The following is a 23513-nucleotide window of genomic DNA, read 5'->3' on the forward strand; positions in this document are numbered from 1 at the left end:
ATACCTAACCTGCCTAACTACAAGTTGATCCAGAGGAAGGCAAGATGGCAATTGGACCAGTCCCTGGATCAACTTGTACTAAGAGCTATCTCCCATAACCGTGTATTCCCTCACTTGCTAAGAATCCATCCAGCCCCTTCTTAAAGCTATATAATGTATCAGCCAGTACGACTGATTCGGGGAGGGAATTCCACAACTTCACAGCTCTCACTGTAAAAAATCCTTTCCGAATGTTTAAATGGAACCTCCCTTCTTCTAAACGGAGTGGGTGCCCTCGTGTCCGTTGGAAGGACCTACTGGTAAATAAAACATTAGAGAGGTTATTATATGATCCCCTTATATATTTATACATAGTTATCATGTCACCTCTTAAGCGCCTCTTCTCCAGTGTAAACAGACCCAACTTGGCCAGTCTTTCTTCATAACTGAGACTTTCCATACCCTTTACCAGCTTAGTTGCCCTTCTCTGGACCCTCTCTAACTCAATAATGTCCCGTTTGAGCACTGGAGACCAAAACTGAACAGCATATTCTAGATGGGGCCTTACCAGTGCTCTGTAAAGGGGAAGAATAACCCCCTCCTCCCGTGAATCTATACCCCTTTTAATACAGCTCAAAACCTTGTTTGCCCTTGCAGCTGCTGCCTGGCATTGCTTGCTACAGCCAAGTTTATTATCTACAAGGACTCCAAGGTCCTTCTCCATTATGGATTTGCCTAGTGCAGTCCCATTAAGGGTATACGGGGCTTGCATATTTTCACATCCCAGGTGCATGACCTTACATTTATCCACATTAAATCTCATCTGCCACTTAGCTGCCCAGATTGCCAGTTGGTCAAGATCCTGCTGCAGGGATGTCACATCCTGGATAGAATTGACTGGTCTGCAGAGTTTTGTGTCATCTGCAAACACTGATACATTACTCATAATACCCTCCCCTAAGTCATTTATGAACAAATTAAACAAAAGTGGACCCAGTACAGAACCCTGAGGGACCCCACTGAGAACCTTACTCCAAGTAGAGAATGTGCCATTAACAACCACCCTCTGTACCCGATCCTGTAGCCAGTTTTCTATCCATGTGCAAACGACTTCACTAAGACCAATAGACCTTAGCTTAGAAAGCAGTCGTTTGTGGGGAACGGTATCAAATGCTTTGGCAAAATCCAAATAGATTATATCTACTGAATCCCCACTGTCCAGCTTCTTACTTACCTCATCATAAAAAGCAATTAAATTGGTCTGACATGACCTGTCCTTCATAAAGCCATGCTGATTACTGCTCATAATGCCATTCTCCACTACATAATTTTGAATGTGATCCCTTAACAAGCCTTCAAATAACTTGCCCACCACGGATGTCAAACTTACAGGCCTATAATTGCCAGGCTGAGATCTTACTCCCTTTTTAAATATGGGAATGACATTCGCCTTCTTCCAATCCCTAGGTACCATACCTGATGAAAGAGAGTCTGAGAATATCAGAAACAAGGGCCACTGCAATTCTGCCCCTAGCTCTCTCAGTACCCGAGGGTGTATTCCATCTGGCCCCGGTGCCTTGTTTACATTTATCGTGTGTAACCCTTTAAGCACCATATCCTGTGCCAACCACTGTGTAGTTGGAGCTGAGGCAACAGTGAAGCTATTGGGTGGGACTTGGCCCACTGGCTCCTCTACTGTATACACAGAAGAAAAGAACTGGTTAAGCACATCTGCCTTTTCTGTATCCGCTGTAACCATATTGTTATTATAACTCAATGGGGCCACACCCTCAACCTGCATCTTTTTACTATTAATATACTTAAAAAACTTTTTGGGGTTAGTCTTGGCCTCGGCCGCGATGCGCTCCTCATTTTCTATCTTTGCCTTCCGGATTGCTGTTTTACAACACTTGTTATAGTGTTTATATTCATTAAACGCATCTACTGTCCCCTCTGACTTATATTTCTTAAAAGCATTCCTTTTTTTCCCTATTAACTTCTTTACCTCAGAGTTAAGCCACATAGGGTGATTCTTAACACTTCTACTTTTTCTTATTAATGGAATGAATTGAGAACAGTAATGATTTAATATCATTTTAAATGACAACCATTTCTGCTCTGTGTTTTTATCAGAAAACATAATGCCCCAATCTATGCCCTGAAGCGCTGCCCTTAAGGAGCTAAAATTTGCCTTCCTAAAATTCAGTGTCTTTGTTGCCCCCGTGTAAATTTGTTTCCTGCACCAAACATCAAATGAAATAACATTATGGTCACTATTACCCAGGGGTTCAACCACTTGCACATTTGCTATACGTTCTGGGTCATTAGAGATCACTAGATCTAGTATAGTATGGTTCCTGGTTGGCTCCTCAACAACTTGTGACATAAAGTTGTCGTGCAGCAAGTTTATAAACTTGTTCCCATTTACTGCCCTGGCAGTACTATTGCCCCAGTCAATATCAGGGTAATTAAAATCCCCCATTATTATCACTTGCCCCAAACTAGCAGCCTTTTCTATTTGCAACAGGAGCTGGGCCTCCTCCTCTTCGCTTACATTAGGGGGTCTATAGCATACCCCTACAATTAGTTTGGTAGATTCTTTACTATCTGTGAGAAGCTCAACCCATAAGGATTCAGCTCCCTCTGTTCCCCCCATCACTTCCTCCTTAATATTTGCTTTTAAGTCGTGCTTAATGAACAGACACACTCCTCCTCCTTTTCTATTGCCCCTGTCCCTCCGAAACAATGTATACCCCCCAATATTAACTGCCCAGTCATGAGACTCATTCAACCAAGTTTCAGCAACACCAATCACATCATATTTCCGCTCCAACGCCAGTACCTCCAGCTCTCCCATTTTACCAGTCAGACTCCTTGCATTGGTAAACATACATTTCTCTTACGTCCTGGGGGACACAGGCACCATGGGGTTAATCTCCTCCCATCAGGAGGTAGGACACTTTTAATTATAACTTTTCTCCACCCTCTATAACCCTCTGCCCACTCCCAGACAACTCAGTTGTTTAAGTGTCCTCGCAAACAGGAGGTTGGACAAAAGGTCTCTAGGAGACAGTTTCAAGATTTCTTCGGTTGGTGCCTAGCCCTAACACCAGGGGTGGTACCTGAGACAGCTAGTCTGTACTCGTTGAGTCAGCCCCCATCGCTGGACATTTCAAAGAGCCTAACATCCCTACCAAGAGGTATATTCCTCCAGGCAGGGTCACAGGTGAGGCTATGGCACATACCTAGGAGCGTGGGGTCTTCCCTAGCCTCCTCCTACCGACCGGCACACCCGCTGTAACGCCACCACATGGTGCCGGTGCCCCCCCCCCCTCACCTAAGAGGCAACGGGGAGAGATGACCGACGGAAGGGGTAAGCAGAACCCTCCACGGTCCCAAACCCGCTCCCTCGGCCGATACTCGGCACAAGGCGGTAAGGGGGTTTGGCGCGAGAATCAACCGCGCGACTGTTGGCGGCGCATTGCGCAACACACGGGCACTTCCGGCGGGAGCGGAGTGCTTCCGCCGCAGGTCATCACCTTCCTTCGCGCCTTTCACTTGGCACTCCCCTTCCGGCAGTCGGCAAGTGCGCAGAATACCGCGTACAGCGGAGCACCACGCTACTCACATCGGCGCCAGGCAGGACACCTACCTAACGATCCGCACTCTCTCTCGCCTCTCTGAGCTCCTCTTCCCACCACCAGACAGAGTCACGGTAACGGGTGGGGACTAAGGCTCACAGATCAATATGGCTGAGGGATCGGGCGATGCTCTATTCCTCAGGGGGGGGAAACAGACGCCCAAAATATCCTTCTTTGCCTGTGCCCAGTGCAAAGCCAAATTTAAGTCGGCTCAGAAAGAACCGGTTTGCAAAACCTGCACAGCTGCAGCCACAGAGGCTGAGCACACCACACCCCAAGGGCCCCCGGGAACATCCGGATCAGGGTTGGGGGAGAAGGCACAGGCAACACTACCCTTACCCTCGGGCAATGTGGCCTCAGGAGCTCCAGAGGCTCCAGCCTGGGCAGTATCATTATCTAACTCACTGTCTAGCCTACAGGGAATTCCCCTCCTAGCCTCCTCTCTAGACAAAATATTAGAAGCTAGCAGCACCCTCCACCTCTAAGGGCACGAACAAGCGCAAGTGCCCCATACCCAATGACACCACTGCACTTTCCTCACCGGAGTCCCACTCCGACCAGGAAGGCCTCAGCGAAGGGGAACTATCCCCCTCGGCATCAGATGGGGAGTCCTCCGCAACGACCCCAGACACTGTTAGGTCACCTAATGACCTCATCACAGCAGTACTCCAGGCCCTCAAGATTGAGGACCCCGGAACGGGACCCAAATCCTCCAAAGGGCTATTTGGCAGAGCTACCTCACACGAGGTTAACTTTCCAGCTCATGACCAACTCCAGGCCATTATCCAGGAGGAATGGAACCTCCCGGAACACAAGTTCCAGGTCACTAGAAAATTTGCCAAACTTTACCCCTTCCCCAAGGAGGCACTGGGAAAGTGGAGCAACCCACCTCTGGTGGACGCCCCAGTATCGCGCCTCTCTAAAACCACCGCCCTGCCCGTCCCAGATGCATCTGCCTTCAAGGATGCTACCGGTAAAAAGCTTGAAGGTTTTCTCAAGGCTATCTTTACCTCAGCAGGCACAGCCTTTAGACCCATCCTCGCAATGGCATGGGTAAGCCGAGCCCTGGAAACCTGGTCCGACACTATCATCACAGGTATCCAGAGAGAGGACTCAGTGGAGGAGATTGAATCAATCGCCCTTCACATCCAAGAGGCCAGCTCTTTCCTCTGTGAGGCCTCCCTGGATGCCCTTAAGGTCCTAGCTCGCACATCCGCTCTTTCGGTAGCAGCTCGCCGATCCCTGTGGCTTCGCCTGTGGTCCGCAGACCTTAGCTCAAAGAAGTCTCTCACTTCCCTTCCCTTCAAGGGCTCACGCCTTTTTGGGGAAGAACTTGAAAAGATTATTTCACAAGCCACCGGTGGTAAAAGTACACTGTTACCACAGAACAAGCCCAAGGGCAGACCGTCCTCGTCTTCTTCCTCCTCCTCCTCCTTCAAGAGGCAACGCTTTTTTCGCGGACAAGGGTCCCGCTTCTCGAAAGGATCTTCACCACCCAGATCCTCCTTTCCCTCCAGAGGTGGCTCCACATCCCGAGGAAGAACCTCATGGCAGTCTCGCAAGACCTTCCCTAAGAATTCCAACGAGAAAAACTCTTCCGCAATACTGGCCGCATGCCACGCAGACAAGCCTGCAGGTCGGGGGAAGATTGAGACACTTCGCCACTACATGGGCCAACCACATAGAGGATTCCTGGGTCACAGACACAATCACTTTCGGCTACAGGATAGAATTCTACCGAACACCTCCACAGAGATTCTTCCTATCTCGAGTCCCAAAGGAACCTCAAAAACAAGTAGCCTTCCTATCTATTATAGACGATCTTGTCCGAGCCGGAGTCATCATCCCAGTTCCTCCAGCTCAAAAATTCCGGGGGTTTTACTCAAACCTATTCGTGGTCCCCAAGAAGGACGGCTCCTACCGCCCGATATTGGACCTAAAACTCCTCAACAAATGGGTACATTACCGACGCTTCAAAATGGAATCGTTAAGATCAGTCATAAGAGCGTTGGAACCCCAGGAATTCCTGACGTCCCTGGACATGAAGGACGCCTACCTTCATGTCCCGATCTACCCTCCGCACCAAAAGTTTCTGCGGTTTGCCTATCACAACCACCACTACCAATTTGTGGCTCTCCCCTTTGGCCTCTCCTCGGCCCCGCGTATCTTTACGAAGATCATGGCCACCATGGCGGCCCTGCTCCGAGCCCATGGAGTGTATATCACTCCATATTTAGACGACCTTCTGATCAAGGCACGCTCATTACACCAAGCGCGGGAGAACTTGGACCTATCCATTCGAACCCTGCAGAGTTTCGGCTGGACAATCAACATGAACAAATCATGCCTTTCACCGTCTCAGAGGCTACAATTTCTCGGGCTACTTCTCGACACTCATCAAGGGAAGGTTCTCCTTCCGGAGGAAAAGATCCACAAGATTCGCTTGCTGGTCCGTCAACTCAAATCTATCCCGAAACCATCCATCAGATTTTGCATGAAGGTTCTGGGGGTCATGGTCGCCTCCACGGAGGCAGTACCCTTCGCACAGTTCCACCTTCGCCCCCTTCAACGAACCATTCTCTCAACCTGGCGACGACATCAATCACTCAACCAAAGGATCTCTCTGGCGATCCAGACAGTCGAATCACTGAACTGGTGGTTAACACCATCTCACCTAACGGAGGGAAAATCCTTCGTGGACCCAGAATGGCAGATCCTCACAACAGACGCCAGCTTATCGGGATGGGGCGCCACCCTCCAAAATCTGTCGGCCCAGGGCCTATGGACAGCGACAGAGACAAAGCTCCCAATAAACATTTTGGAAATCAGAGCCATCTACAGGGCACTGACTCACTGGGAACACCAACTGACAGGACTACCCATAAGGATTCAGTCAGACAACGCCACAGCTGTGGCGTACCTCAACCGCCAAGGGGGAACCAAGAGTGTGGCCGCGGCGAGCGAAATCAGCAAAATCCTACGCTGGGCGGAGAACAACGTCCCACAGATTTCCGCAGTCCACATCCCTGGACTCCTGAACTGGGAAGCGGACTATCTCAGCCGCCACCAAATAGACCCCACGGAGTGGGAGCTGAATACCGAAGTCTTCAACCTCATAGCGGACCAGTGGGGCAACCCAGATCTCGACCTCATGGCGTCCCGCCACAATCGGAAGACATCACGTTTCATCTCCAAGGTCAGAGACCATCTCGCCATAGGGGTAGATGCCATGACAGCTCCCTGGGGAGTTCCACTAGCCTACGCCTTTCCTCCCATTGCCATGCTTCCACGTCTTCTCAAGAGGATGCGAAAAGAACGAGGCACCTTCATAGTAGTGGCCCCAAACTGGCCTCGGAGGTCTTGGTTCACAGACCTGGTGAACCTCTCAATCGATCCTCCAATACCGCTTCCCATACGGGCAGATCTACTTCGTCAGGGACCAATATTTCACCACAATCCCAAAATGTTCAATTTGATGGCGTGGCGCTTGAAACCAATATCTTGACCCGAAAAGGGTTCTCGACAGTAGTAGCCAGGACCATGCTCTGCGCTAGGAAGACAATATCCTCCAAGGTATATCACAGAATCTGGAAGATCTTCATACTTTGGTGTTCCGAAAGGAACATACCTTATGAGGATGCAGGAATGCCTCTTATTCTCCAATTCCTTCAGGATGGCCTGGATAAGGGCCTGAGTCTGGGATCTCTCAAGGTCCAGGTATCGGCCTTGTCCATTCTCTTACAGAAAAAACTAGCCCTGCAGGAGGATGTAAAAATATTCCTACGGGGCGTAGCTCATGTTTCACCACCCTGGCGGCCCCCAGTCCCACCATGGGACCTTAATCTTGTTCTGTCAGCACTTTCGGAGGCTCCCTTTGAGCCTATCCAAACCATCGAGCTTCCCTGGCTGACCTGGAAGGTAGTATTTCTCACGGCCATCTCCTCAATACGACGAGTATCGGAACTAAGTGCACTGTCTTGTGACACTCCTTATCTGATCTTCCACGAGGAAAAAGCGGTACTACGCACAGTGCCGTCCTTTCTCCCAAAGGTGGTATCATCCTTCCATCTAAACGAAGAGATAGTGCTCCCATCATTTTGCAGCTCGCCCAAAAATCCAAAAGAGTCCAAACTACACAAGCTAGATGTAGTTAGATCCTTAAAAGCTTACGTGGAGAGAACAGCTCATTTTCGGAAAGCTAGAACACTCTTTGTAGTTCCGTCAGGCAGCCGAAAGGGTAATGCAGCTTCTAAGGCCACAATTGCTCGCTGGATAAGGGAAACTGTTCGCCAGGCATACATTTCCCTCGGTAAAGCGCCCCCCTTTGTGATCAAAGCTCATTCCACTAGAGCATTGGGCGCGTCATGGGCGTGCAGGAACTTAGCCTCAGCGGAACAACTGTGCAAAGCAGCAACCTGGTCTTCTGCTCATACTTTCGCAAAATTTTATCGCTTTGACACCTTTGCCTCAGCCGAGGCAGCATTTGGGCGAAAAGTTTTGCAGTCGGTAGTTAAAACTTAGACTGCACACACATACACAAGTTAATAGTTCTGTTTCCTCCCTCCCAGTTGGGGACGGCTTTGGTATGTCCCCATGGTGCCTGTGTCCCCCAGGACGTAAGAGAAAAGGGGATTTATTACTTACCGTTACATCCTTTTCTCTTTAGTCCTATGGGGGACACAGGCACCATGGGGTTAATCTCCTCCCATCAGGAGGCAGGACACTTTTAATTATAACTTTTCTCCACCCTCTATAACCCTCTGCCCACTCCCAGACAACTCAGTTATTTACCAAGGAACCGAGCAAACTCGAACTGAATAACTACAACACGGCTGAGTGAGAAGGGATGACTGACTCCCCAGTTTCCAGGGAGGGTTGGCCTGTGTCCCCCATAGGACTAAAGAGAAAAGGATGTAACGGTAAGTAATAAATCCCCTTTTAATACTGGTTCCGGCGTGAGAATGACGTGTAAACAACTTATGGGCCTCCCTGCCATTATCAGTATCCCGAAGCAAGTCTCCTCCCCCATTTTCCCTTACTATGCCCACTACCTCATCTATCCTGTCTACCACAGAATTGTCGTGCTGGAACACCCATCCACGACCCATTTTCAGTTTCCTGGCAGAGGGAAGGAGGTTGTCGTTCAGGATTTCACGATACATGGCTCTGTCCATTTTCCCGTTAATGCGAATAAGTTGTCCTGTGCCCTTAGCAGAAAAACACCCCCAAAGCAAAATGTTTCCACCCCCATGCTTGACGGTGGGGACGGTGTTTTGGGGGTCATAGGCAGCATTTTTCTTCCTCCAAACACAGCGAGTTGAGTTAATGCCAAAGAGCTCTATTTTGGTCTCATCAGACCACAGCACCTTCTCCCAGTCACTCACAGAATCATTCAGGTGTTCATTGGCAAACTTCAGACGGGCCTGCACATGTGCCTTCTTGAGCAGGGGGACCTTGCGAGCCCTGCAGGATTTTAATCCATTGCGGTGTAATGTGTTTCCAATGGTTTTCTTGGTGACTGTGGTCCCTGCTAATTTGAGGTCATTAACTAACTCCTCCCGTGTAGTTCTAGGATGCTTTTTCACCTTTCTCAGAATCATTGACACCCCACGAGGTGAGATCTTGCGTGGAGCCCCAGAGCGAGGTCGATTGATGGTCATTTTGTGCTCCTTCCATTTTCGAACAATCGCACCAACAGTTGTCACCTTCTCTCCCAGCTTCTTGCTAATGGTTTTGTAGCCCATTCCAGCCTTGTGCAGGTCTACAATTTTGTCTCTGACATCCTTGGACAGCTCTTTGGTCTATCCCATGTTGGAGAGTTTGGAGTCTGCTTGATTGATTGATTCTGTGTACAGGTGTCTTTTATACAGGTGACTAGTTAAGACAGGTGTCCTCAATGAGGTTGACTAATTGAGTAGAAGTGTCTAACCACTCTGTGGGAGCCAGAACTCTTAATGGTTGGTAGGGGTTCAAAAACTTATTTCACTCAATGAAATGCAAATCAGTTGCTATCTTTTATTTAAAGTTATTTTTTCGATTTTCCTGTTGATGTGCTATCTGCCACTGTTAAAATAAACCTACCATTGAAATGATACTGTTCTGAGACTTTTCATTTCTTTGTCATTGGACAAACTTACAAAATCAGTGAGGGGTCAAATAATTATTTCCTCCACTGTATATGTAGTGTTGCTGGAGATATGTATACAATCCTTAGTGCTAATCACTTGTGTTCGAGCAGCACCTGTACAATGATAGAAAGAAAGCCTGTAGAGAGGAAGTGGAAGTACTGGAAAAAGAAGCAGGCAGAGAGTGGAGTGATTCTTTAAGGAGCCTATCATTGCATGTGTAAAGTAAAAGTCCAGCATGTCTACCCAACTGCAATACTTTCCTTGTTACCTTTTTTTTTTAAACAATTTTTAAAAATGTGGATATCACCTCAAAACTTGTAGTTTACAGGATTTTGGTCCTAACAAAAAATATCCTAAATATGAATGCAAGGGGTTTACAGTTTGGTGTGCAAAGGTTAACCAAAACATGTGGTCCTAGAGGCCCCCAAGTTTAATGTATATGAACTATCATGGCTATTCCAGGTATTGCAAAATCAACACATTTACTGTGTTTTTTAAAAGTAAAGTTGCCATATATCTTTGGTAAAACTACCAAGCTGCAAAACTTTTCTTAATTTGGTGAAATTTTTAAAAACCACCTTCAACCTTTTACTTTACAGCATTTTACCACATGTCATCAAATACCAATATTAAACATCCTAATTATGAATGCCAGGGATCTATTTAACCTTATGATGACCAGTGTATATAGTGCATCTTAATGTCATGGGTTTTATTTCTACTTAAAATACATACTGCCTGTTTTATGTGTGGTTAAGAAGAAAAAAGTATGCTGACCACTGAAATCCATTTTTGAGAAGTATAAATTCTGCCAAATTTAAATGTCTTTCTACTCCAAACTGCGAAGATATGATAAATGCAGGTTTTCTTTTTTGACATTTCTGAAAATCACCTCAAATAATTCAATGTGCAGCATCTTAACTTCCAGAATGTAACAAATGTGACTGGGCCATCTCCTATGGCAACACTGAAAGAACCCCGCATCCTGCTACAACATCGCTACAGTGGGGATCCTCAGGCTTGTAAAGACTGTGTAAACCAGTGCCTTATACAATTCGAACTGCAACCTTCTAGCTATTCTTCTGAAAGAGCTAAGGTGGGATATATCATCTCCAAGCTGAAGGGCAAAGTGCTGGAATAAGAATCTCCTCTCTGGGAAAATAATTCTCCACCTATTAATGATGCCAAAGCCATTCTATAGACTTTTCAGACCATCTTTGATGCTCCTGGTCATGAAGCTGCAGCTGCTTCCCATTTCATGCAGATCCGCCAAGGGAATCGCAGTGCTAGCTAGTATGCCATTGAATTTCAAACCCTGGCTATAGAAACCGCCTGGAACAATGAGGCCCATGTGGCAGCCTTTTATCAGGGATTGTCAGACAAGCTAAAGGATAACCAGTTTCCAGAGGTCTCTTTGAACAACTGGAGGATCTAATTGCTCTCATCATCAAGATTGACATGTCTTAGGGAACACCAAGTTGATAAAGATCATGGTAAAGGATTCCAGCCAAATATAACACCATAGTTTTAAAGGCTGCTTTTTAAGAGCTCCGCCCCCAGGCTCCTTCCACTTCCACTGAGAAACCAATGCGGATCAGTAGGGCTCATCTAACCAAACAAGAGAAACTTCGGAGGCATTTCACTGGCTTATACCTGTACTGTGGTGGCAAGGCTCATTTGCCAGCAGATTGGGGCATCTTATTAGGGTGCATTGAACCTTCTCCCCAAAAGAATTCTCATAGATTCCTGCTTTCAACTTACAAGCCTTCTTTTATTCCAGATCTTCAGTAAATTTCATGGAGCCTTTACCAAGCATCTTGAAATTCCTCTGTTTGCCTCGTCTACCCCCTTGCGGGTTTTGGTGATTGTTGATAGACCTTTCACGTTGATAATAATCTCTGAAACAATGAGGGGATTACCTCTGATAGTGGGGGTTCCTGCGTAAAGAGAAATTGTCCTTCCTCATAATTAATTGCCCATCTGCTCCAGTGGTCTTGGGTTTACCTTGGCTCCATCTGTATAATCCTTCCACTGACTGGTTTATTATTCAAATCACTCATTGGAGTTACTACTACATTTATTTGATAATCGTGGCCTCTCTTGATCTTCAGTCCCTGCCCTCTGCATACAAATAATTTATTGATGTATTAAGTAAAAAATCTACTGAGACTCTTCCTCCTCATCATCCATATGATTGTCCCATTGATCTTCCTTCTGGAACCAAGCCCCCTAGATGCTGTACTTAGCTGTACTTATCCGCTGTCTCCAGCTGAAACCCAAGCAATGAGAGTATGTGAGAGTACATTCAAGATAATCTTCCATGACAGTTTATCCAGCTGTCTAGTTCTCCTTCTGGGGCAAGCAATGAGAGAGTACATTTAAGATAATCTTTCATGAGGGTTTATCCAGATGTCTAGTTTTCCTGCTGGGGCTGGGGATTCTTCTTTGTTGAAAAGAAAGGGGGGTCTTCATCCCTGTATCAATTACAGGGGTCTCACCAAGATTACCATAAAGGTCTGCAACTCCCTACCCCTCATCTCTGAGTTATTCGAGCTATTGAGAGGGGCTTGGGTCTTCACTAAACTAGACCTAATGATCAGAATATGAGAGGCGATGCGTGGAAGACAGCTTTTAGCACCAGAGATAGGCATTATGACTATCTGGTTATGCTCTTTGTGGGTAATGCACCTGCTGTCTTCTGGGTCAATCCGTGGTCATCTACATAGACAATATTCTTGTTTTATCCAAGGACTGAATAAGTCACTGAGCTCAGGTGCAGGAAGTATTTTCTCAATTGAGGTTACATCATCTCTCAGGAAGAGTTTGAAATTAATCCTCTACAATTACGGCCCCTTCCAACCAGCACCAAAGCCATTTTGCCAAACCAATTGGCTTTGCCAATTATTATAAGCAGTTTGTTAAGGGGTTCTCTTCTCGTATTGCACCTATTCTGGCTCTCATCTGAAAGGGTGGGGAACCTAACATTTGGTCCCCAAAAGCCTTGAAAGCCTTTAAATCTTTGAAAAAGTCTTTAGCATCAGCTCTCCTCAGGCATCCTGACCCTCTTCAGTGCCTCCAGACACTCCCATTGGCTTATGTTCCTTCTGATCTTCATCTCTCTCTGTTCTTAAACATCTGTAATTCAACAATCCCACTGTTCCAAACAAGTTGGGCATGATGTAAAATAGACTGTTAAATCATCTGGTATGGTGGCCATCTAAGCAGAAAGATGGCCACAAAGAGATTTGTCACTTTGTATATTATCTGTGCCTTTTCTAAGCCTAGTGGTTCTTTACCTAGTGGTTTTCTGCAGCCTTTACCTGTTCCCTCTTGGCCCTGGATGCATTTAGCGGACTTTATCATTGAACTACCGCCTTCTTATGGCTTTCTACCATGGTGGCAGGCGGAAGTACCTAGGCAGATGCTCAGAATCAGACACAAAATGCCAATCAATTTTAATCATGTATACAAAAACATATATACATACAGGAAAAAAACAGTGCCCTCAAGAAGTTGATTTTGGTACTGGACATATGGATATTCTAATAAATATCAGAAGGGTTAATAATCCATCAGCATCCAGGTGTGGCTGACTATCACAAGGCACACCCTCTCTACAGATCAACAACATTATTTGAAATCCAGAAAACAAAGGCAGACCACAGGAGTGCAATATCTAGAAAAGTCACCTAGACAGAGAGCCCTGTGACAATGTACCATATGTAATTTGTTAGCCCTGGATGATCAGATACAATCCTGTTAGAAGCTTGACAATTTGCAGTATAATTTACCCAACGCTTATTTCCATTTATGCACAAAATGAAAACCCACAAGGCTGATAGAGTGCAGAGGATGGCAATATTATTTTCACTAACAAGAAATACCTGCACATAAAGTTAAGACTATGATACTCCAAGCAACAAGGCATAAACACTATAGCTAGAGGCAGTCTAATGGGAGGAACATACAGGAACGTAAACATAAAAAAGTAGATTCCATAACTGCTGGAGGTTCAAGGAGGGCACTGACAAAGCAAGTGTCACTTACCAGATGCTTACATCATCTGAAGTCTAAATAAGCTACCTATCTGATATGCAAGAAAACAAACAAGCTCTGTATCCTGAACACCATATAACCAAAAATTGAACAAACAGAACCAAAACAAGTCTGCCTTCTAGCACACAGCAGAAAACCTGACCTGTAACCCCCTATGGTGCACCACTTTTTGTGCCAGTGTGAACCAAAAGACTCTTACCCAGGATGAACCATTCAGCCTTTACCAACCATACTTTCATAACCTGACAAATCTGCCAGAAGTGCCTATATCAGTCAGGCTGAATAACCATCAATGATAATTTAGACCTATTCACCTGTAGTGCCAGAAAAACAAAGCAATACAATAGGTAAAATTACACGCTCATAGTTACATTTGCATGCGTTTATAGTGCAACCTACTAAGCACACCCCCCCCAGCCAAAAGGAATCAAAGGGGCACATTTACTTAGCAATTATGAGATAAAGTCAGATTTTTTCTTACTACTAGATAATTTTGAGATTTACAAGTGGGTTTTCACCGGAACCCGATTTTTTTCATTATTATACCCAGAAAATTCAAGTTTTTCAAAAATAACTCCTATATTCGTGATTTATTAATGTTTAGTTATTTTTTTGTGTACTATGGAGGCTTAGAATAGTAGAAGAATATAATAGTCAATGACAAGTTAATCCCCTCATTGTTTTCAGTTTAACACTTTTCAAAGGGAAATTAATCCCATCATTGTTTTCGGTTTCACCCAGTTTAAAGTGAAACACATTATTGTTTTCCAAGAGTTCCAATGTTTCTAAAATTGCTGCTGGAGCAATTCCTGTTTTTTTGGAAAAATAAGAGGATTCGTGGAAATGAATGTCCGTTTAAACTTAAAAATGGGATTTTCAAATGTAAACTCGAAATTTTTGTTGAAATGATTCAAGCATTATCGTGACATTTTATAAATATAGCAGTAATAAAGTTTAATTTGAATTTATACCATGAGTTATTGCTCAAGGTGAGATGCAGATAGCACAGTTTATTGGGGTGTTATTCAAAAATACAAAACCCAAAACTTAACCTATGCAATACAAACCAGACTGAATTTTAGTTCACACTATAAGTCAGATACTAGTCTGCTGCAAGTGTAGAAAATTTTCAAAATATAGTTAATAATTAATATAATTAATGGTGGTAGTTAATATTTTGAGCAGCTATAAAGCCGGCTATAAAGCAGGCTGGAGCCCCATAAATGTAGTGTAGGCAGCAGGCTAATAATCAAAAATTTGTAAGGGTTCTCTTAAAACCTTTCCTTTGCTGAAAGGGTAACTAAATAACATTTCTAAATAGGACCTAATAAATACCATAAGTGCTAGCTAAACTATATTGTAAGTAAATTTCTTTATTTGATGTATTCTTGTCCTGTCCTCGTGTGGTCAGACATCTTACACTAGGCCTTATGAAACCTTTGTCAGCTATCAAATCTGGTCTTTTTTACTAATTGAAATGATTAGAGAATATACCTTATTATGATTAGCTTCAATCAGCTGCATTGCAACATTGTTTCAGGAGTCAGACTCAGTAGTGAAGGGCAAATAAGCTGTCTGAGATATTGCTTTCAATAGTACCCTTATCCATAGCTTAGGTACCTTTTAAATGGCTGACCAAAGATCTGGTAGCTCTTCTAGTCCAAGTATGCTAAGGAACACCTTTAAATTCTTTTTGTTCTTGATTATGTCAGATGGTATCCAGAGGTGATTCCCCAAAAGAAGGCTTATTCAAAAAGCATTGCAAAGGAATTATTTCTGATGGTTACACATATGAGTAACCCAAAGGAAATTCTTGTGGAACATGGTATGCCAATGTCACAAACAAACTATGTAAATTACTCAAAATTTCCAAAATCATCAGGTGGTAGGACTGTTAAAAAATGTTTAAACACTTGGTGGTAAGAAGAGTTGTGGCCATAGATATACTGGCATTGTTTGAGATACAGGAAGTTCCCCAGGCTTTCAAACTGCTCTCAGCCTTCAAGCTGTTGGACAAGAGTAATCCAAGGGGTATCTTTACAAAAAGTGGGATCAGTAAACTACCACTTTTATTGGAAATGCAAGACAAGATTCAAAGGTTGGAGGAAAAACTTATAGTGTTTTCTTGCTTACACGGAATATGCTGCAGGTGAACCTGCAAATGTATCCAGAGCCCTGTATTACATGGCTCCCTTGTGCAATTAAAAGATACACTCTGTGCTTTCTTCCAGAATTTCAGCAATGACCAATATTAGCAAAGCTCAATATCGTGTCAGGCAAGTTAATGCTTAACTATATTGCACCATTATAATATGATTAACTTGTTCTTAACTTGATGGCCTATTCTGTTAATGCCTTAAAGAGGGGCTTGGTTTATTTCTTGAATAAGCATAATATCCAAGGCTATTGTGATACTAATCTAGAGTTGGGGGGAGATTTACTAATCCACGAACGGGCCGAAAGGCGTTTTTTTCGTAATGATCGGTATTTTTTGCGACTTTTTCACCGCCGTCACAACTTTTTCGAATGTTCTGCGACTTTTTCATCGCCGTTGCGACTTTTTCGTATATTTTCCGTGACTTTTTCATCGCTGTCGCGAAAAAATCGGATTGATTTTTCCGCCATTTACAATAGCTCAATACGAATCGCGACGGGGACAAAATAGTCGCACAAAATACGATAAAGTCGCGGTGGCAATGAAAAAGCCGCGACAAATACGAAAAAGTCACGACGGCGACAAAAAGACGCCAAAATTTTCATTTCCAATCCGAATTTTTCTCTTTCGGGATTCGGATTCGTGGATTAGTGAATCTCCCCCTTAGTATTGATGTTGTTATAAATGGTTTATGTATGTGAGCGTATAGATAGGTCAGTATAGGTTTGTGTGTGCTGGGTTCACTTGGAAGAGTTGAACTTCATGGACTTGATGAATTTTGTAGCCTTAGTTGGCTGCAGAGTGAAGACATGCTGGAAATTACATTGCAAAATAACCTTTCCCTCTATCTTTTCTCATTTTTTGTGTCAGGTTCAGCTGCTAATTTCTACACAAGATGTTGATAACTATAAAGTAATCAAATCTGAACTGGACAGGCTGAGGACGATGGTGGAGAAATCAGAGCTCTGGGTGGATAAAAAAGGAAACACAGGGATTATTGGCTCAACAGATGGCAATAAGAAGGACAAAAAAGAGGTAATGCCTTTATCCTAAATAATTTGCAGAGTGACCAATCTCTTCGGTGTTTTCAATCTAATAAAAAGATCTAATAAGATCCTTACATACAAAACTCTCTATCAGTGCCCCCCCCTACATTTATCTCCAGATAATTTCCAAACTGCCCGCTTTGTTCCTCCGATGACATTAGACATCTTTGTCCATAGCTACAACACATTACTAGAGCAATCTTCTTTACTGGGGAATTTATGATGCCACAACATCAGACATTTCCCTACCCTCCAGAGTAATAAATGTTCCCTTAATGCAATTGTAACATTTAAAAGTAAAATGTAAAAAAACTCAAAAAAAGCACAAAACCATGAAAAAATTAGGGAAATGGTGATATTTCCAAATTTTGCTAAATGCATTGAAGTCAGTGACTGTTTTTGATGCATTTTTTCTTTTGCTAAATACATTGGAGTCAATGCCAGTTTTTTTACTCCCTGCTTTTTCTTGTGCTAAATGCATCAACGTCAGTTGGTGTTTTTTTTCAGGCCAAACAAAATGCATGATAAAGTTTTAGTGCACATTCTCCAACATTTTTTTAACAAGAATTTTGCAACAGATATCTATATCAGGTGAAATAATTTGCTCACCCCTTAATGTAATAATAATTAATTGTTTTCATCTATATGTTCCAGCATGTAGAGAATCAGGATAACTCAGGAAAACCAGTTATGGAGAAGAGCAGTGAAAATTACCAAATTGTGAAAGGGGTGAGATCATATTGATAATAAGATCTATTCTGTTTATGGTTGCAAAATTAGGAATGTGTCCCTTGAATTTCTCTTACTTCTGCTGCTTTTTGCCTTTGCGTTAATATTTAAGTTTATATGTTTTTTTACATTTTCATTATTTTTCTTTGCAGATTTTTATCATATTTATAAAATTCTTACTATATAGTACTGCTTCTCTGAAGCTGAAATTTTGTTAGTTCTCTTTGTTGTGATGCTTCTGTATCTATGTTAAGATTTAACAACGTGTTTAAAGTGGTTTGGGCACCTTTAAAGTGCTTTTTTTTTCAGTTCATTGTTTTCACATAGTACATCAGAAATAAAACATTTTAAATTGCTTTATATTTTTTTTTATTTTTGAGGCTTTTTTTAATAGTGAAGTTTAAAGTTTCATTTTTCACCTTCTTATGTTTCCTATGGCCGGCTCTGTGAGGAGGTATAACAGACTTTATAATGTGTTCTAATTTGCTACATTAGTTTATACATTTCTTTGGCACTGCTGAGATTAATCCCAGAGTTAAATTAAAGTCAGCTGTTTCAGTTTGATACAACATTCCACAGATGCTGAAATGTATTAACTAATTTAGCAAATTGTAACAGTTTAGAATCTTCACCTGGATTACTGAGAAGCCAGCCTAAAACATCAGTTTAACAAAAGTTTAAACATTTTTGGGCAATTGGTTATTTAAAAGTGCAGATGGGGGCATCCTCTCCTTAGTAACATAGTAAGTTAGGTAGAAAAAAGATGTACATCCATCACGTTCAACCATAATGCCTATATATAACCTACCTAACTTCTAGTTGATCCAGAGGAAGGCAAAAAACCCCATCTGAAGCCTCTCTAATTTGCCACAGAGGGGAAAAAATTCCTTCCTGACTCCAATATGGCAATCAGACCAGTCCCTGGATCAACTTGTACTAAGGGCTATCTCCTATAACCCTGTATTCCCTCACTTGCTAAGAATTCATCTAGCCCCTTCTTAAAGCTATATAATGTATCAGCCAGTACGACTGATTCAGGAAGGGGATTCCACAACTTCACAGCTCTCACAGTAAAGGAACCTTTCCGAATATTTAAATGGAACCTCCCTTGTATCTCTTTTTAGTAGGAATGGTGGCATATGCAAAGACATGTTTTCTATATAGGAACATGTATATTTAAGATTCACAAATGCCTGGGTGCACAGCACTATTTTGGGATAAGGTTTGTACTTCCCATCAAACACCAAGTTAATCAAAGTGGGGGTAGAAAAAATATACATATAATATCCTTATATTTTACAATAGGGAGTATTTTTTTCACTATCTATATATCCAGCAAATGTGAAGCACACTTGCACACATTTACACACATGCAAATTGCAGTAAAAATAGGGTGCGTAACTGTGTATGCTCAGTAAGTGGTGAGTTACTCAGAACCACAGAACCATATAAAGTATCCAGCTCAGCCACACTCTGAAAACTTCTTAAAACATAACATTTATTATATCCACAATAATATTATGATCTGCAATATTATATGGCGATGTTTAGGAAGCCATCTACACTCTTTCTCAACCAAATCTCCTTATTAGTTACAGTGCAGCAATTTAAATGCCATTAAATTTACTTGCCACATCAGCAACTGGAAATATCAATTGGTTGCCATGGAGATGTGACGCAATCAGTGTCACTTCACTACAGAAGTGAGGAAGTCATCGGTCACCATGGGGTTGTGGCACAACAAGTGCTGCCTCACCATAAGATAGGAATACCCTTGTTTCCAAATATTATGCATGGCTACTGTATGATACATGTGTATCAACTCAATATTGTTATGAAACAACATATATAAAGGGACATTCAAATGTAATTGCAGAGAATAAATTGTTTACAAATGAAGATTAAAACCCCCATTTAACCCCTGCAGACTCCATTAGTTCAGTATATGTATCCACTGGGTGTCAGTTTTGTTATTGGTCATTATTTGATCCCTGCCCCTTTGCGGTGGGGGAATATGTTCAATGATCCCAACTCATATATCCTCAACTATCTGACCCTACTCAAGGTAATATCTAAAAGCTGCTGATCTTTTTATTTAAGAAAGCTTCCACAGGGAAAAATACCTTAACTAATGTTTTTTTTTTCATGGAAAAACATTTAAAACATTTAATAGTGGATAGGAAGACTATGTAAACACTTATATACCTGTTATACTGTTTACATTTTAGCTAATGAAAGGAGTTTTTTCCCCCCTCAAACATTATTCTGCTTGTGAGACTCCATAGCTGACACTCTTGTTTTTAATGTAAAACCTGTAACCCAAAATATGGGTTTAAAAGGTGGGTGTTTGCAATGCGATTTCTTCAACAGAAAATAGTAATTAAAACAAGATGCTTAACAAGTTCTAAAAAATGTTTGGGTTGCAAAGCCACTAAACACCATGAACAGATGCACCAGCACACTGTATACACGATAAAGAAATGTACCTAACAAGTATCCTTCCTTCACAAGGAAGTTGCCTTGAGGCAGTGCTGTTTATGTATGGCAATATACCTTGGCCATCCATTTCAATGTATTGATAAGGAAAGGTATCAGGTTACTAAATAAATTAATTTTGAATAAAGTGGTAGTTTACCCATTTTTCATTATCAGCCAAATAAATGTAACATAGTAACATAGTAACATAGTAAGTTGGGTTGAAAAAAGACATACGTCCATCAAGTTCATTGCTTGCTACAGCCAAGTTTATTATCTACAAGGACTCCAAGGTCCTTCTCCATTATGGATTTGCCTAGTGCAGTCCCATTAAGGGTATACGGAGCTTGCATATTTTTACATCCCAGGTGCATGACCTTACATTTATCCACATTAAATCTCATCTGCCACTTAGCTGCCCAGATTGCCAGTTGGTCAAGATCCTGCTGCAGGGATGTCACATCCTGGATAGAATTGACTGGTCTGCAGAGTTTTGTGTCATCTGCAAACACTGATACATTACTCATAATACCCTCCCCTAAGTCATTTATGAACAAATTAAACAAAAGTGGACCCAGTACAGAACCCTGAGGGACCCCACTGAGAACCTTATTCCAAGTAGAGAATGTGCCATTAACAACCACCCTCTGTACCCGATCCTGTAGCCAGTTTTCTATCCATGTGCAAACGACTTCACTAAGACCAATAGACCTTAGCTTAGAAAGCAGTCGTTTGTGGGGAACAGTGGGGATGCAGTAGATATAATCTATTCGGATTTTGCCAAAGCATTTGCTTTGGCAAAATCCGAATAGATTATATCTACTGCATCCCCACTGTCCAGCTTCTTACTTACCTCATCATAAAAAGCAATTAAATTGGTCTGACATGACCTGTCCTTCATAAAGCCATGCTGATTACTGCTCATAATGCCATTCTCCACTACATAATTTTGTATGTGATCCCTTAACAAGCCTTCAAATAACTTGCCCACCACGGATGTCAAACTTACAGGCCTATAATTGCCAGGCTGAGATCTTACTCCCTTTTTAAATATGGGAATGACATTCGCCTTCTTCCAATCCCTAGGTACCATACCTGATGAAAGCGAGTCTGAGAATATCAGAAACAAGGGCCACTGCAATTCTGCCCCTAGCTCTCTCAGTACCCGAGGGTGTATTCCATCTGGCCCAGGTGCCTTGTTTACATTTATCGTGTGTAACCCTTTAAGCACCATATCCTGTTCCAACCACTGTATTTGGAGCTGAGGCAACAGTGCAGCTCTTAGGTGGGACTTGGCCCTCTGGCTCCTCTACTGAATACACAGAAGAAAAGAACTGGTTAAGCACATCTGCCTTTTCTGTATCCGCTGTAACCATATTGTTACTATAACTCAATGGGGCCACACCCTCAACCTGCATCTTTTTACTATTAATATACTTAAAAAACTTTTTGGGGTTAGTCTTGGCCTCGGCCGCGATGCGCTCCTCATTTTCTATCTTTGCGTTCCGGATTGCTGTTTTACAACAACTGTTATAGTGTTTATAATCATTAAACGCATCTACTGTCCCCTCTGACTTATATTTCTTAAAAGCTTTCCTTTTTCTCCCTATTAACTTCTTTACCTCAGAGTTAAGCCACATAGGGTGATTCTTAACACTTCTACTTTTTCTTATTAATGGAATGAATTGAGAACAGTAATGATTTAATATGTAACTTATGTTAAATATGAATTCTGCTTTTTGTTTAATTAAACAATTAACATTTTCTTGTTTTAAATGTTATTTATAATGCATTAACAATAATTGGTTTCACACTTAATTTCTCTGTAACCCTTTCTTGGCACAATCAGTGCTTTGGGCTGTATACTTGTTAAAACAGGATATTTTTAGATTCTCTTAGCAATGTGAAAGATACTGAGAACTGGGATCTTAGCACAGTGCCTCCACCTAGTGGACACTGAGGAGCACACCTCAGGGGAAATTCCACTAGGAAATAATAACACACTTTGAAGCAAGGATAACTTGATATAGCCATTGAAATAGTGTTGTCACGATTGGTATCCCAGAACTTAGAACAGGCTCACACTTCTTGCGTTTAACAGCCGCCTTTCACGTAGGGAGGAGGCCTTCTCTACTCAGATGCCGCCAGTGAGAGACCCAAGGAGAGATTTCTGAGCAGGCAAGGTAACCAAACCGCATGGCAGGAAGAAGGGTAACGAGTCAGTGTAGTCATAGTTCAGGCCAGGGTCGGCAACAATCAGTCAGCGCGGTACAAAAGGTCAGTTTAGGCAGCAATACAGAACTAGAAAGGGAATTTGAGAACAAAATTCATGATTGGCGGTTGGTGTCTCCTCCCCCTTTTTATAACCTGGAACTGCAGTTACCCAGTAACTGACTGTGCAAAATTTAGGGACCTTAGGATTAATAGTTAAAGAAGGGCAGCAGTTTATATTTAAACCAATAAAAGTCAATAGGTAAATTGTGATTGGTGGTTGGTGGCCCAACCCACTTTTCCTATTTTTGAACTGCAGTCCCCTAGTGACCAACTTTGCAAAGTTTGGGGACTCAGGCATAAAAATTGAGACTGACAGCATTTTACACTTCACCATTGAAAGTAAATAGGTGAAATGTGATTGGCTGTGTGTGGCTCCGCCCACTTTGAAAGCCAAATACCCAGTGACTAACTCTGGAAAGTTTAACCATCTTGGAATTAATACTTAAATAATGGTATCAGTTTAAATATAAACCAATACATTTAATGGGTGCAAATGGATTGGCTGTTGGTGGCTCCACCCACTTGTTGGGAACCCTGACATAAATAGTGTGAGAAAGGCAGCATTTTAAATTTAAACCAAAAAATTCAATAGGTGAATACTGATTGGCTGTTGGTGGCTCTACCCACTTTTTAAAACCTAAAAATGCAGTCCCCTAGTGACCCCGGTGTTAATACTGTGAGAATGGCAGCAGGTTGAATTTCCCTATTGAAAATCAATAGTTAAAATCTAATTGGCTGTTGGTGGCTCTACCCACTTTTTCTAGCTCACAACCGCAGTTACCTGGTGACTAGCTCTGCAAAGTTTTGGGACCTTAGCATTACTATTTAAAGAATGACAGCAGTTTAAATTTAAACATATGAAGTCTATAGGTGACATCTGGCTGTTGTTGGCCCCGTCCACTTTTCTAAACTTGGAACATAGTCACCCAGTGACAAACTGTGCAAAGTTTGAGAATCCTGGCATCAAAACAAAAAAATTCAATATGTGAAATCTGATTGGCTGTTGGTGGCTCCGTCCACTTTTCAAAAC

General features: G+C 42.6%; 1 protein-coding gene across 1 annotated transcript in view; it reads left to right on the top strand.

The window, feature by feature from the left end:
- The window catches only part of itpr3 (inositol 1,4,5-trisphosphate receptor, type 3), a 350279-nt gene that overhangs the window by 160835 nt on the left and 165931 nt on the right, over positions 1-23513 (top strand). Inside the window, exons 26-27 of the mRNA XM_018091571.2 lie at positions 16830-16994; positions 17660-17734. Of these exons, the coding sequence (XP_017947060.1) occupies positions 16830-16994; positions 17660-17734 (240 nt within the window). The remainder of the gene's footprint in view (positions 1-16829; positions 16995-17659; positions 17735-23513) is intronic.

Source organism: Xenopus tropicalis, chromosome 2 (assembly GCF_000004195.4).
Source record: "Xenopus tropicalis strain Nigerian chromosome 2, UCB_Xtro_10.0, whole genome shotgun sequence".
Classification (NCBI taxonomy): domain Eukaryota; kingdom Metazoa; phylum Chordata; class Amphibia; order Anura; family Pipidae; genus Xenopus; species Xenopus tropicalis.